The sequence below is a fragment of the Leptosomus discolor genome, chromosome 8 (assembly GCF_034619465.1).
Source record: "Leptosomus discolor isolate bLepDis1 chromosome 8, bLepDis1.hap2, whole genome shotgun sequence".
NCBI classification, from domain to species: domain Eukaryota; kingdom Metazoa; phylum Chordata; class Aves; order Leptosomiformes; family Leptosomidae; genus Leptosomus; species Leptosomus discolor.
Window position 1 is genome coordinate 59,048,066 of NC_141398.1, and position 11,161 is coordinate 59,059,226.

General features: G+C 50.0%; 1 protein-coding gene across 1 annotated transcript; it reads left to right on the forward strand.

Moving 5' to 3' along the window:
* The first annotated feature begins 55 nt into the window (after window positions 1–55).
* Window positions 56–9,033, forward strand: EMC8 (ER membrane protein complex subunit 8). The gene is made up of 5 exons (XM_086468988.1): window positions 56–265; window positions 6,305–6,381; window positions 7,735–7,804; window positions 8,329–8,423; window positions 8,682–9,033. The coding sequence occupies exons 1-5, from the start codon at window positions 56–58 to the stop codon at window positions 8,839–8,841; spliced, it is 612 nt and encodes a 203-aa protein (XP_086325114.1). The 3' UTR covers window positions 8,842–9,033.
* Window positions 9,034–11,161: the final 2,128 nt, after the last annotated feature.

Here is an 11,161-nt window from a genome sequence, read left to right on the forward strand (position 1 = left end):
GACCGGGCCGGGGGCCGGTAGGCGGTGGCGGGGGAGGGTTGTTTGCCGCGGCAGGATGAAGCTGACCACGCAGGCCTACTGCAAGATGGTGCTGCACGGCGCCAAGTACCCGCACTGCGCCGTCAACGGGCTGCTGGTGGCCGAGCGGCCGGCGGGCGCCCCGCGCCGTGACCAGGCCGGGCCTCCTTCGCTCTTCGTCGATTGTATCCCGCTTTTCCACGGTACCCTGGCCCTGGCCCCCATGCTGGAAGTGGCCCTCACCCTGGTAAGGCCGTCGGTCTTTTCCCTAGGCCTGGGAGCGGTGGGCTGGTGGCGTGGGGGTGGTGGCGGGGGGAGGGGGGGGTGTCTCCGAGTCCTGGCTGAGCTCAGGGGGTGCAGCTGGGGTGAGGAAGAGCTGGTGCTGAGGGTGTTGTCATCAGGTCTGAATTTTGAATCGATAATTCCTTTTCATTGATAAGTAATTGCTTTTAATGAACAACTGAATTGCTTTAATGAATGACTCACGTTTTGTATTAATTTCCTGATTCAATTAATTTACACGATGGTAAGAAAGACCCAAAACCTCACCGATGCTCAGAGACAGCAGATGCAGGCCTTGCAGAGGTGGCCAAAGCTAGAGCTGCTGCAGGTGTGAAATTGTCCAGAACACAGAACAGGGAGGCAGAAACAGGGGGTGAAATCGTACGTTTTCAGCTCGTTATCTTGTGTGATGAAACCAAAGAAACAAAGGAATGTTGCTGTGAAGACTCTCCCATCCTCCCCATCCTGATTTGTATATCAAAGATCTTGACCAGTAAAATAACCAACGATTATATTAGTACAGCGATGTTAATAAAATCATATAATAGGGTGGGCCAGTCATTATAAGTGTCAAAATTAACAGCAGGCACAACTTGCACGCTTATGTTAAAATATGTTAAAGATCGTGACTTTGTAGAAAAAGGATATAAAAATGCTGAGTTTTTGATGTAACCCTGAAGCACATCAGGAGGAGCCATCCCCCGCGCTCCCCAGCGCTGCAGTACAGAAGTGCCGGCTCCTCTGCCGCGGTGCAGAGAAGTTTGTGGTGGTGGTGACCCTCAGTCAACAAGGGGACTTTGAATCCGAGAAAACTCCCTAACACCTCGGTGTTATCCAGCAGGGATCCTTTATTGCGGCGCCGGGCAGCACGGGGGGTGGCTCCTTCCATCCCTGCGCGCCCAAGCGTCGGGATTCTTGCCTGATATTTACAGCTTTCATGTTTATTCATTACATTTCTAAGAAAAGGCTGGGTTATTCTAGTTATTTCCAGGAATTCATGAACATAAGTTCCTCCTATAGTCCTGCCTCAGTCCGCCCAAGTTACGCCCCCATCGGGGGTCCTTGGTGGTCGTTGGGGATGAAGGTCTGAGTCTTCCTCAGGGTCGAACTTTTGAACTTGTCCTGTGGCTCATGCCCTGCACCATCCTGGGGCTTTTCCAGTTCACAGAACCAGCTCTTGCTCGCTGCCCTCCCTGTCTCTCCTGCTCAGTCCCGTGTGTTCCTTGAGCCCCACAGCCTGACTGGAGGATCCCACCTGGTGACCTTCGCTTGCCGGATTCTGCTGCATTCTTATCTTTAAAGGCTAACTCAAGGCTAGTTCGCCGTTCTTTGTTACAACTCAGGGCACTGGGGTGGCTTTGCCAGCCCCACGCTGGCGACAGCCAAATCTGTGGGATGAGTAGAGCAGAAAACCCCCCGAGGCCTGTCTGCTGTGCAGCTTCCCGCTGCGCAGAAAGCTACAGACCCTCGTAGTTTTGCCTAATTTCTTTTTCTCTGTTCACCCCTCTCCCCTCCCAAAAGGTTTGGGGACACCAAGGGGTTGGCACTGCTGGGAGCAGTCACTGTCTGGAAAAACAGGCTGCTGTTTCAGAAAGTGCCGTTAGAGGAGACTTCACTGAAAAGCTAAAGCACTGAAACAGAATTAGGTCTGGTTTAGCCCAAACCAGGACAATTCTACAGCAGAAAGAGCTTTTCCCAGGTTCCCTTTCAGGCACTTCAGAGCAGCTAATTGGAAAAGGGCACGCTCGTCTCCCAGTAAGAGTGTATTTCTGAATTCATTTTGGTGCGTTTTCCCCATTTGTGGAAGCCATTAGCCTAAATAGGGAACAAAACCCCATGACATCTCTTCATCCTGCAGGCCTGCCTTGGGTTTGAAGTCTCCCTTGGTGCGTTGCAAGCTCGCTGGGGGGGTTGTGAGCCGTGAGGGAGCTGGGGGCAGCCTCGCCACGATATCCCTGACCTCCCCCACTGCGGTGGAAGGGGAATCCTCGTGGAATGATCCGTTTCCCCCCTCCCTGTCACCACCCAGGCAGGAGGAGAGCAGCACTGGGGCCGTGGGGCTGGTGCTTTCCAGTCTCAGCTCCTGCCCCTGGCCACGGCTCTGCTCCGCCTGGCGCTTGGGGAGAGTCCCTTTGCCAAAACCAGGGGGCAGAGGGGACGGAACCCGCTTGGGGTTTGTCATAGCAGGGAGTAAATCTGGAGGCAGAAAGTGCTTTGGCACCTTCACGGTCGGTGTAGGCGCCACTAAAGCGAGATCTGGGTGTGATTTGAGCTCTGGACTCGTCATTATTAGCAGAAGAAAATCCCTCCCTTTTTTTGATACCTGTGAAAATAGCCAATTTCTGCCGCTTCCAGGCTTCTTGGCCTAAACATTCCCTTCCCTTTAGTAGGTTGCTTCCTCCAGAGATATTTCTTTGTGAATAAATTCCTTTTTGTTTCTCCACTCGATGCGACCCCATGGGAATGTTGGGATCCTGCTGAAGCCTGGACAGGATGAAATGCAGCCAGAGGGATGGGATGGGGGGGCCCAGCCTGAGCCCTGGCCCTTTAGGTTTGCTGTGCTGCTGTGGAGCACCCAAAATCTATCAGTCTTACATATATTTACCCCAGTGGAACAGCGTAGGAAGGACACAGAGACATGTCCTGCTGGCGCAGTCGGTACCTGTGTACAGTTTTCCTCACGTTCCTGCTTGGGAAAATGTCATAATGCTGCTGATAACTGCTGTGACGTAAGCAGGGCTTGTCTTTACCTTTTTTTGAGCGAGGGTAGTGTGGTTTTCTTCTGGGAATGAGCAAGTGGAAGTTGCTGGTGAAGCACAGAATAACCTGTATGATGCCTTTAAAGTATGGGTAGGGTTTGTTGTTAACTCAGGGTTAGGTGTCCTTCTGCAGGGTCGCTGGCGGTGAGTTTTCATGAACTTCAGGCCTTCCGTGTAGTTTTCTTGCTACGGGATCAGATTATTAGGAAAGAAATCCCATTTCTTGCAACATCTGACGTATCTTACCACACCCACAGCGAGCAAATCCTTATGGGACCAAGGAAATGGCTGTGTCTTACGCATTTGCTCTTGGGTTTTGATACAGAGAGTTACAGGTCGGGAACCCCTGGCGTTCCCCACCGTAGTGAGGACTCGTGACATCGCGTCGTGGCGCGCAGTCGCGCCTGAGATACTCAGCAGCTTCAAAACACAGCGCTGGGCAAGAGCCCGAGGCCTTTTGCTCCTGTTCTTTGTGGAAACAAAGGCAAAGGCGTCCATAAATGCTGGCCCAGCGGCTCTGAAAATCGGATTTTATTGCTGTCAGGTGGACAAGGAGGGCGCTCTCGCCCCTTCCGTGCGGCGCAGCACGTGGTTCCTGAGTAAATCAGCGAGGGCAGCGTGGTTGGAAGTCGATTTTTGTAGCGAAGCGCCTCTGTTTCTAAAGGATTTCGAAGCTTTGGTGGGTTTTGAGGGGATCTGCTGCTCTCCCAGCCCAATCACTGCTGATTCTGGGCCAAGCCTGAGGCCTGGTGGTACGTGTGAGGGGTTTCGAGCACCAACCCCACGAGTTTCAGCTCCTCTTCTCTGCCCTGAGTTGTCCCAGAGTGCGAAAGGGGAGCAGCAGTCTCCAGTTGGAGCCTGAAAACAGGGGGAGGCACTTTCAAACGGGGCTTCTCCCTGAGGTAACTTCTAAAAACGGCTTTAGCAGCCGCCTGGGCACAAGGAACCAACGTTTTGGGGTTTATTAATCGCACAGGAGCGCTCGAAGGGGTGTAGCTCTGGAGGAGAGAGCGTTTCATTTGCACTTTGGCTTGTCAGTTTGGAGTCCCGCTCGAAAACGGAGTCATTAAAGAGAAAATGAATTCAGTTTCACACGGCGGGGGTTTATGCCTTTGGATTTCTCAGCTCATTGATGTGGTTTTGCAACCGCATCTTCTCAAAAAAAAACCCCAAAACAAACCAACAACCCAACCCAGCAGCACTTCCAGCCTGGGCCAGTGGTCAGGTGGCAGCAGGTTGCAGCCTTTCTCCTCCGCAGGGCTCTTCCAAACCCCCTGCCCCGACGCAGCAGATCAGGGGAATGGGCCATTTTTGGGTTTTCAGGGGTGACGGGCACCGTGTGGAAGCGAGACACGGTTTGTCGTGTGTCCCCCCCCCCGTTGGCTGGCGCTTGTCAGGGCTAGACGGGACTAAAACCAACCGGGGGCTAATTGACACTGAGGCTGCCTGTGGTCAGAGAGTGAAATTGCAGCTGGAAACAGCTTTAATTCCAAAAAGATATCTTTTTTTTTCCCTTTTTTTCCGATGGAAGCAGGTTTTAATTACCACTTGGGGAAGCGAGAACTTAAAAATCGTACTTTTCCCCTTTTTTTTTTCAAAGACTGTTTTCAGTACATGGCAAAAATGGATTTAAAACTCAGGGTTTTGATTTTTAAATAGAGAAGACTTTTTTTTTTTTTTAATTATTATTAATCGTAGTAGCTGGGCTTCTGGCTTTAATGCCAAGCTTTCAAGCCACTGACAATTAAAACCCTCGTCGTAAGCCCTGGAAATGGGTTTGTAATTGAAACAGCAGTTGGCCCTCAGCTATAGCAGGGCTACACAGGCTTTTTTTTTTTTTATCACATAAATCCGTGTCATCCCTTGTAAAGGAGGGATTATTGACATGGCTTTCTTATTTTTTTTTTGTTTATGCAGTCTAATGCCATAATTATTGCTAAAAATGAGATTGGTTTGACTTAGAGGACGCGACAGGTCAGCAGCAGATGTATTTTTGGACTCCCTCTTAATGCAGCCGTTGAGGTTTTTGATGCTTGCTCTCTAGGGACTGCGAAGGAACGTTCTAGCTGCTTTCTCCACCTCTGTCTTTCAGGGATCTGTATCACGCTGGCTTGATCTCCTCAATTATAAGGAGAAACATCTCGTGTAGCTGTACGTTCAAAGCAAGGCAGGCTCAGCAGGAGGAACTCGGATCCGGCGTAAAGCAGAAAGGACAGCGTGTGCACGCTGGAACTGCCCTGAAAAGAAAAACCCCAACACTTCCATAAACTTCTGTAGTCCTCAAAAGTTGTGTGTATCGATGCAAAGAAATCTGTACATGTACTGATTTACATACAGGTGTTAAACAAGGAGGAGCTGCCTGGGCTGACCACGTCTGTAACAGAGATGAGAGAATTTCCCCCCATAGTTCTTTCATCCAGCCCTTCTCTTGTCACCGAGCTGGAGAGGCTTTTTTTTTTTAATAAGAAAAGCAGTTTTAATTGACAGATTTCAAAGAGAAAACGGGAGAATCCACCCACGTGGTTTGAGAAGTTACCCCAGTGGATAGTTACCCTTGCAGGGGAACTCTCAAAGATAAAAGAATTTTATCACAAAAGCCTTTTTGTCCCAGGGCGGGTTGCTAAAAGGAGAAGCGGGACGGGCTTTGTCTGCCTGGCCTTTGCTTTGAGCTTTATTTGCTAATTAAGGTGAAAAATGCTTAGGTTGTGCTTTAGCCTGGAAATGGTGCTTTAGCCTGGAAATGGGACTTTAGCACTAAAACCCACACGCTCTTTTTTTTTGCAATGCCGGGACAGACACACGTCCCCACGGCGGGTGTTTGGTAAAGTGTCTCGGTCGGGTGAACGCTGGCGGAAAAAAGCCACAAACGGACCGAGGCTCCTCTCCCTTCAGCGTTGCTGAAGCTCTTTGCTAGTCCTGTCAGTCAAATTTAGGCCAGGCTTTGACTGAGGTCACTTCTTGCTCTTTTGGTTAATGGCTTCCCTCATTCTCCAAATCCTCAGCTTGGTTTTTCTCTGTTCTAGTTAAACCAGCCCAACTCTGTGTGCGAGCGCGCCCGTAAATATAGATAAATATGTGTATATTTAAAGCAGCAGTTGGCAGAGATACCGTAGTGCTTTGATTGCTGTTTTATTTGCAGGACAGACACGAGATTTCCTCGGTTGTGGGTTGTTTTTTTTTTTTTCTTTTTTCTTTTTCTTTTTTTTTTTTTCCCCTGGGTTTAATTGTTCCAATTCCTTTTTCAGATTGACTCTTGGTGCAAAGAGAATAGCTACGTGATAGCTGGATATTACCAGGCAAACGAACGCGTGAAAGATGCCAGGTGTGTTGGTGCAATATTTCCTTCTGTTTGCTCTTTCCTGTGGTACTTTGTGCTCTGCCAGCAGAAATCATCCCCATAAATCAGGCGTGTTGATTCACTTTGACAACTGGCGTCTGGTTTCACATTGTCTTCGTGGCGCTGGTGGATACGGCCTTTGTTCAGGTGCAGAAACCCCAGTCTTTCCAGAACCGCTTCACTTTAGTGGATCCTCTCAAAGGCCAGCCCTTGAACGGCTGCCAACCAGTTTAATTACAGTTGTCAGGGAAATCGCCAAAATCCGCTATTTTTGCGGCGCAGCGCGTATCTTGTAGGCTTGAATGACTCCGAGTATCTTTTGGAAAATCTTTCAGGAGTGACCTAATTCTTACTAAACTGCTTAATTGTCTCCCGAGTTTCACTGAAGCGTTTTGGTGCGTGGCAAAGGGACGCTTTTGAGATGGAAGACGATGTCAGGCGAGCAGAAATATCTCTTTTTCACTCGTTTTCCCCAGGATTAGTCATTTTTTCTTCCCTGCTGGCTAACTCAACGTACTCAGTAAGCAATAAAGGGGCTTTCCTGTGCTGCCACGACATGGGTTTAGAGATGTGTATCAAATATTTTCCCCTGTATCTGTTAGGCAAATCCAGTGTCAGCACTAACGAGAGTACGTCATACGTGCGTTTGAAATAAATACAAAGGGTTTGTTTGAAGCATTATCCTGTATTCCAGCTGGTTTTGTCCGTGGATATCCTTCGGTATCTTTTTTAGGTAACCCTTGTGACTGCTAAGGTATCTCAACAGGGATAAGGGCGTTATTTGTCCCTGCCTTACAAGGGAAATAAACCTGCTGGAGCCCTTTTTTAAGGAGAAGACACAGTTTGTCTATTCGGTTTGAGGTTTGAAAGAGTTTCGCCGGCTTGGGTGGGTTTTTAAACTCCATTTCTGAAGGCATCACGTAGAGATTGTCATCTTTGAAGCACAGTGAAGGTTTCCCTTTAAAAGATTATCTGATAGAGAAGCTGGGCAGCGAGTGGGTTCAGATGCAGATTAGGGGGGAAGCGAACTCGGGTTTCTTTTTCCAACACCTGGAGGCTGCGGTCTTTGGTCTGGTGGGAGGAGGTGGGAGGCTGCGAGACGTGGATTCCACGTCAGGGAGCATTTTGGCCGTTGCCTGAGCGCAGCTGAGCTCCAGCTCTTGCGCTGAAGGGAGGAGCTGGGCTTTTCTTGGCCTTCTGGCTTCCCTCGAGGGTGGCATCCGCCTGAGAGCGTGGTCCTGTTTGTAGTTTTCCCCTCTCTTCAAGCCAGTTTCCTGCTGGTTTCACCTGAAGCGTCGTGGTTGCTCTAACGGGGTTACTTTTTACCTCCTGCTGCAGTCCCACCCAGGTGGCGGAGAAGGTGGCCTCCAGAATTGCAGAGGGCTTTAACGATACAGCGCTCATAATGGTAAATTACTCCATTTCCCCCCCCCCCCTTTTCTTTCTGTATTGTGGATATTACGACTGTGGCGCTGGACTGGCCGGTCTCTGCGCCCTTTAGCAGCGAAGTAACTCGGTTTCTCTTTCCCTCCCAACGCTCTGGGGAAGAGACGCGATGACCTGTAGCCGGGGAAGTTCTCAGTCGGCCTGCGGAGAGCCCGCACTTAGCGCTCTGCCCTCCCAAAAGCTGCAGGGGGCTCCTCTGCTGGCGAGGCTCGAGCGAGGGCAGCGCATTCACGGCTTCAGACCCCCTCCTCTGACCCAAGCTCTCGTCTTTTATGAACCCAACGGCGCTTTGCCTCCTTGCGGTGAAGCTTCGACCGTGTAAAATTTGGCTCGTGTGAAGGGAGAACGGCGGGCGAGTCCCGTGTGAGGCGCCCTGTTTGTGAAAGCTGGCTTTGTTTTTTATTTCGGCTCTTTACTTGGGGTCTGGAGGAGACTTGGGGGTCTGGAGGAGGAGCCTGAGGTGGTGTTTTTCTGTCGTGCAACCAGGTTGACAACGCCAGGTTTACGATGGAGTGCGTCGAGCCCGCCATTCACGTGTACGAGCTGCATGAGAACAAGTGGAGGTGCAAAGACCCGCACGTGTGAGTAAACTTCGGAGTTTATTTGCGTCTGGGTCTTCAGGAAAAACAGGTCGCCTGGTTGAGGGCAAAGCTCTGGTGGGGAGGAGTGACACAGGGCAGCGGGTGTAGCTGACAGCGATTTTTAAAGCTGTTTATTCCTGTCGTCAGAGAGAACAGCCGGGCGGTGGCGTGACGCTGCAGAGAGCGTGGCTTCATTTCCAGAGGCGGTGGAGATTTTCTTTGTGATTCCTATTTATTCCTGGTTATTTTGTGTCCTAGTGATTTTTGTGAAGATTGGATCGAAGCCCAGAGAATCGCTGCCTCTCTCTTGGACAGCAAGTCCTACGAGACGCTGGTAGATTTTGATAATCACCTGGATGATATCCGGAACGACTGGACAAACCCAGAGATCAACAAAGCTGTCCTCCACCTGTGTTAGAGGGGTTTCTACTGACTAATTTACGGGCATTCCCACTGTGTACTGAAGAGACAAAAAAAACCCCAAAAAACCAAAAAAAAACGCTATTTTTGAATGTAAATAGAATAATATGCAGTACCTTGCGTGGAAAGCTGACTGATTAAAAAAGGAGTGGCATGTCACATTGCCGTGATGTGTCCGTAAGCCGCTGAATCCTTATTTTTTTTTTTTTTTGGTGAGATTCCTTGGAAAAGCTGCAAACTGTCAGTTACAGCTGTCCTCGTGGGCGCCTTCCCGGTGGTAGTGAACGTTCCTGTTCCTTCGAAACCAGAACTACTTCTGCTTGGCCCGACCGTTCGTATTGCGAAGTTTTAACTGAGCTTTTCTGATCTTTAGAGAGATTGCTTTGTCGTGCTTTATGGAAACACCTTTCCAAAAAAAAAATCAAAACCAATCAGTCTCGTCCTCAGACGAGAAATTTTAAGGTGAAATACATAAAACGTGAGGTTAACGGTTTCTTCTGCCATGCTGCCGGCACAGTAAAATGCAGACGGCTGAGGACCCTGTTCCGTGCTCACGTGTCACCTGTTTTGCAGTGGTTTAGCACGACACAGCTGCAGAGGACGTGGTGAAGCAGTATTCCCAAATGCTGCGGCGATTCCCGCTCTCCTTGGGCCTGCACCCACGGTTATTGCTCGAATATGTGAAACCCAAGGTCAAACCGGCCACCTGATGATTTGTAGAAAGGCCTGGAAGCCCACAGAGGAGTTTCAATGACAGTTCTAAACCAGTTTGGTGTCTGTTGAGTGAAATACCTGATTAATTTTATGCAGACTTTTGGGGGGTTTATAAGCAGATCTCGTTTTCAACTGGTTCCTACGGTATCCGTTTCAGGAGGGATAAAACTTTATCCCTCCAAGCCGAAGGCAAGCGATAAGAGTCAAGGAGCCTCGATACAGTCTAGCTCAGCTTCTGTCTGTCTTTCTAATTAATGCTTGTTCCTGAGAATAATGAAGCTTTCTATCTAACTGGTACAGTTCTTTGCAGGTCTTGTTGCCTCACTCCTCACGATCGCTGCTCAAACCGTACTGAAACGTAGCCTCAACCTGCAGCAGTTTCTCTAGATTTCCTGCTCTTCCTACCCAAAAATGTTTTTACATGGTCCACCAAATGACCCACCTCTTTCCAAGTTCCTGCTTTTTGCTTAGTGCTCTCCTTTTCAAACGTGAGGGATTGTCAAAACCTCTTGGTCTGCTTCTGCCTCTGTTTAAATAAGCTCAAGTCTGGGGTAAGGCTCAAATCCCCGCCTGGAGCGGCGAACAGAACCAGGCTGCCTCCCGTTGGGCCCCGCTGTGGAGTTCCCTGCAGTTCAGCTTCCGCCCCGCCACGAGGCCCCGAGGTTCAGCTCCCTGTCCGAGGAGGAGCCGAAGGTTGGAAGCCAGCAGTTGGGTTTGGCTCCCTGCTGGGCCCTGGGAAGGTGCGATGGGCCTTACGGAAGGGACCGGCGCTTCATCCGTAGCCTTCCCTAAGCGTCAGATGGGCTTGCAGGAAGGGAAAACGGGTTCGCTTGTGGAATGGAAACCTCTCTCTAGCTGACAAGCAGCGAGACAAACGCGTTGTTTAACCACCCACCCACAGCTGTAGGAAAAGATACACCGGGAAACATCAACGCTGCAAATCGCGGCTGCTGCAGGAAGAGGACTGTTGTCTTCCTTTGGTACAAACGCCTCACGAAATCTAACCTCTTGTTCCAGGGGCAGATGTTATCTTGGCCAGCCGGGTTACATTAGGTAGGCGAGATTGTCAGCCCACGCTGCCCCTGTAAGCTGGTGTGTCTCCTGAGCCGCAGGAAATGTATTTATTATTCTTTATAACAAGATGTCATAATCAAGCTTTGATGGTCTATGTGCTAATACGGTCTAAATTTGCGATACTCCCCCCCCCTCACCCTGCTGAAACAGCAAAATATCATCAGTCTGTAACCTGATGGAAACGCTCCCTGTGACTAACCGGCTCGCTGGAAGGGCGAGCAGCTTTTTAATGCTTTTGTTTTTCCCTTTTTTATCTTCTCTTTGCTTTTAAATGAGGCCCGTGCGGGAGTGTTTTACCACCCGTAGCAGCCCAGGCTGGCTTGAAGCACAAAGGACGAGCGCTGCGATGATCAGATCTTATCTCCCCTGGCCTGTTTGCGTTGAAGGCTGGACAAAAGGCAGCGATTTCATAAAGCCGGGGCAGCCCGCAGCCGCCGGGCCTCCTGTGAAAGAATGAGGAAGCTGCCAGGCTCAGCAAAGGCTGTTTTCCCCTTCCCTGCTGATGTACTGAACCCGCCTGCAGGAGCAAA

Coding starts and splice junctions, on each gene's coding strand:
- EMC8 (XM_086468988.1), top strand. CDS start 56: ATGAAGCTGACCACGCAGGCCTACTGCAAGATGGTGCTGCACGGCGCC. Junction 266..6,304: donor TGGAAGTGGCCCTCACCCTG/GTAAGGCCGTCG, acceptor TTCCTTTTTCAG/ATTGACTCTTGGTGCAAAGA. Junction 7,805..8,328: donor ACGATACAGCGCTCATAATG/GTAAATTACTCC, acceptor TCGTGCAACCAG/GTTGACAACGCCAGGTTTAC.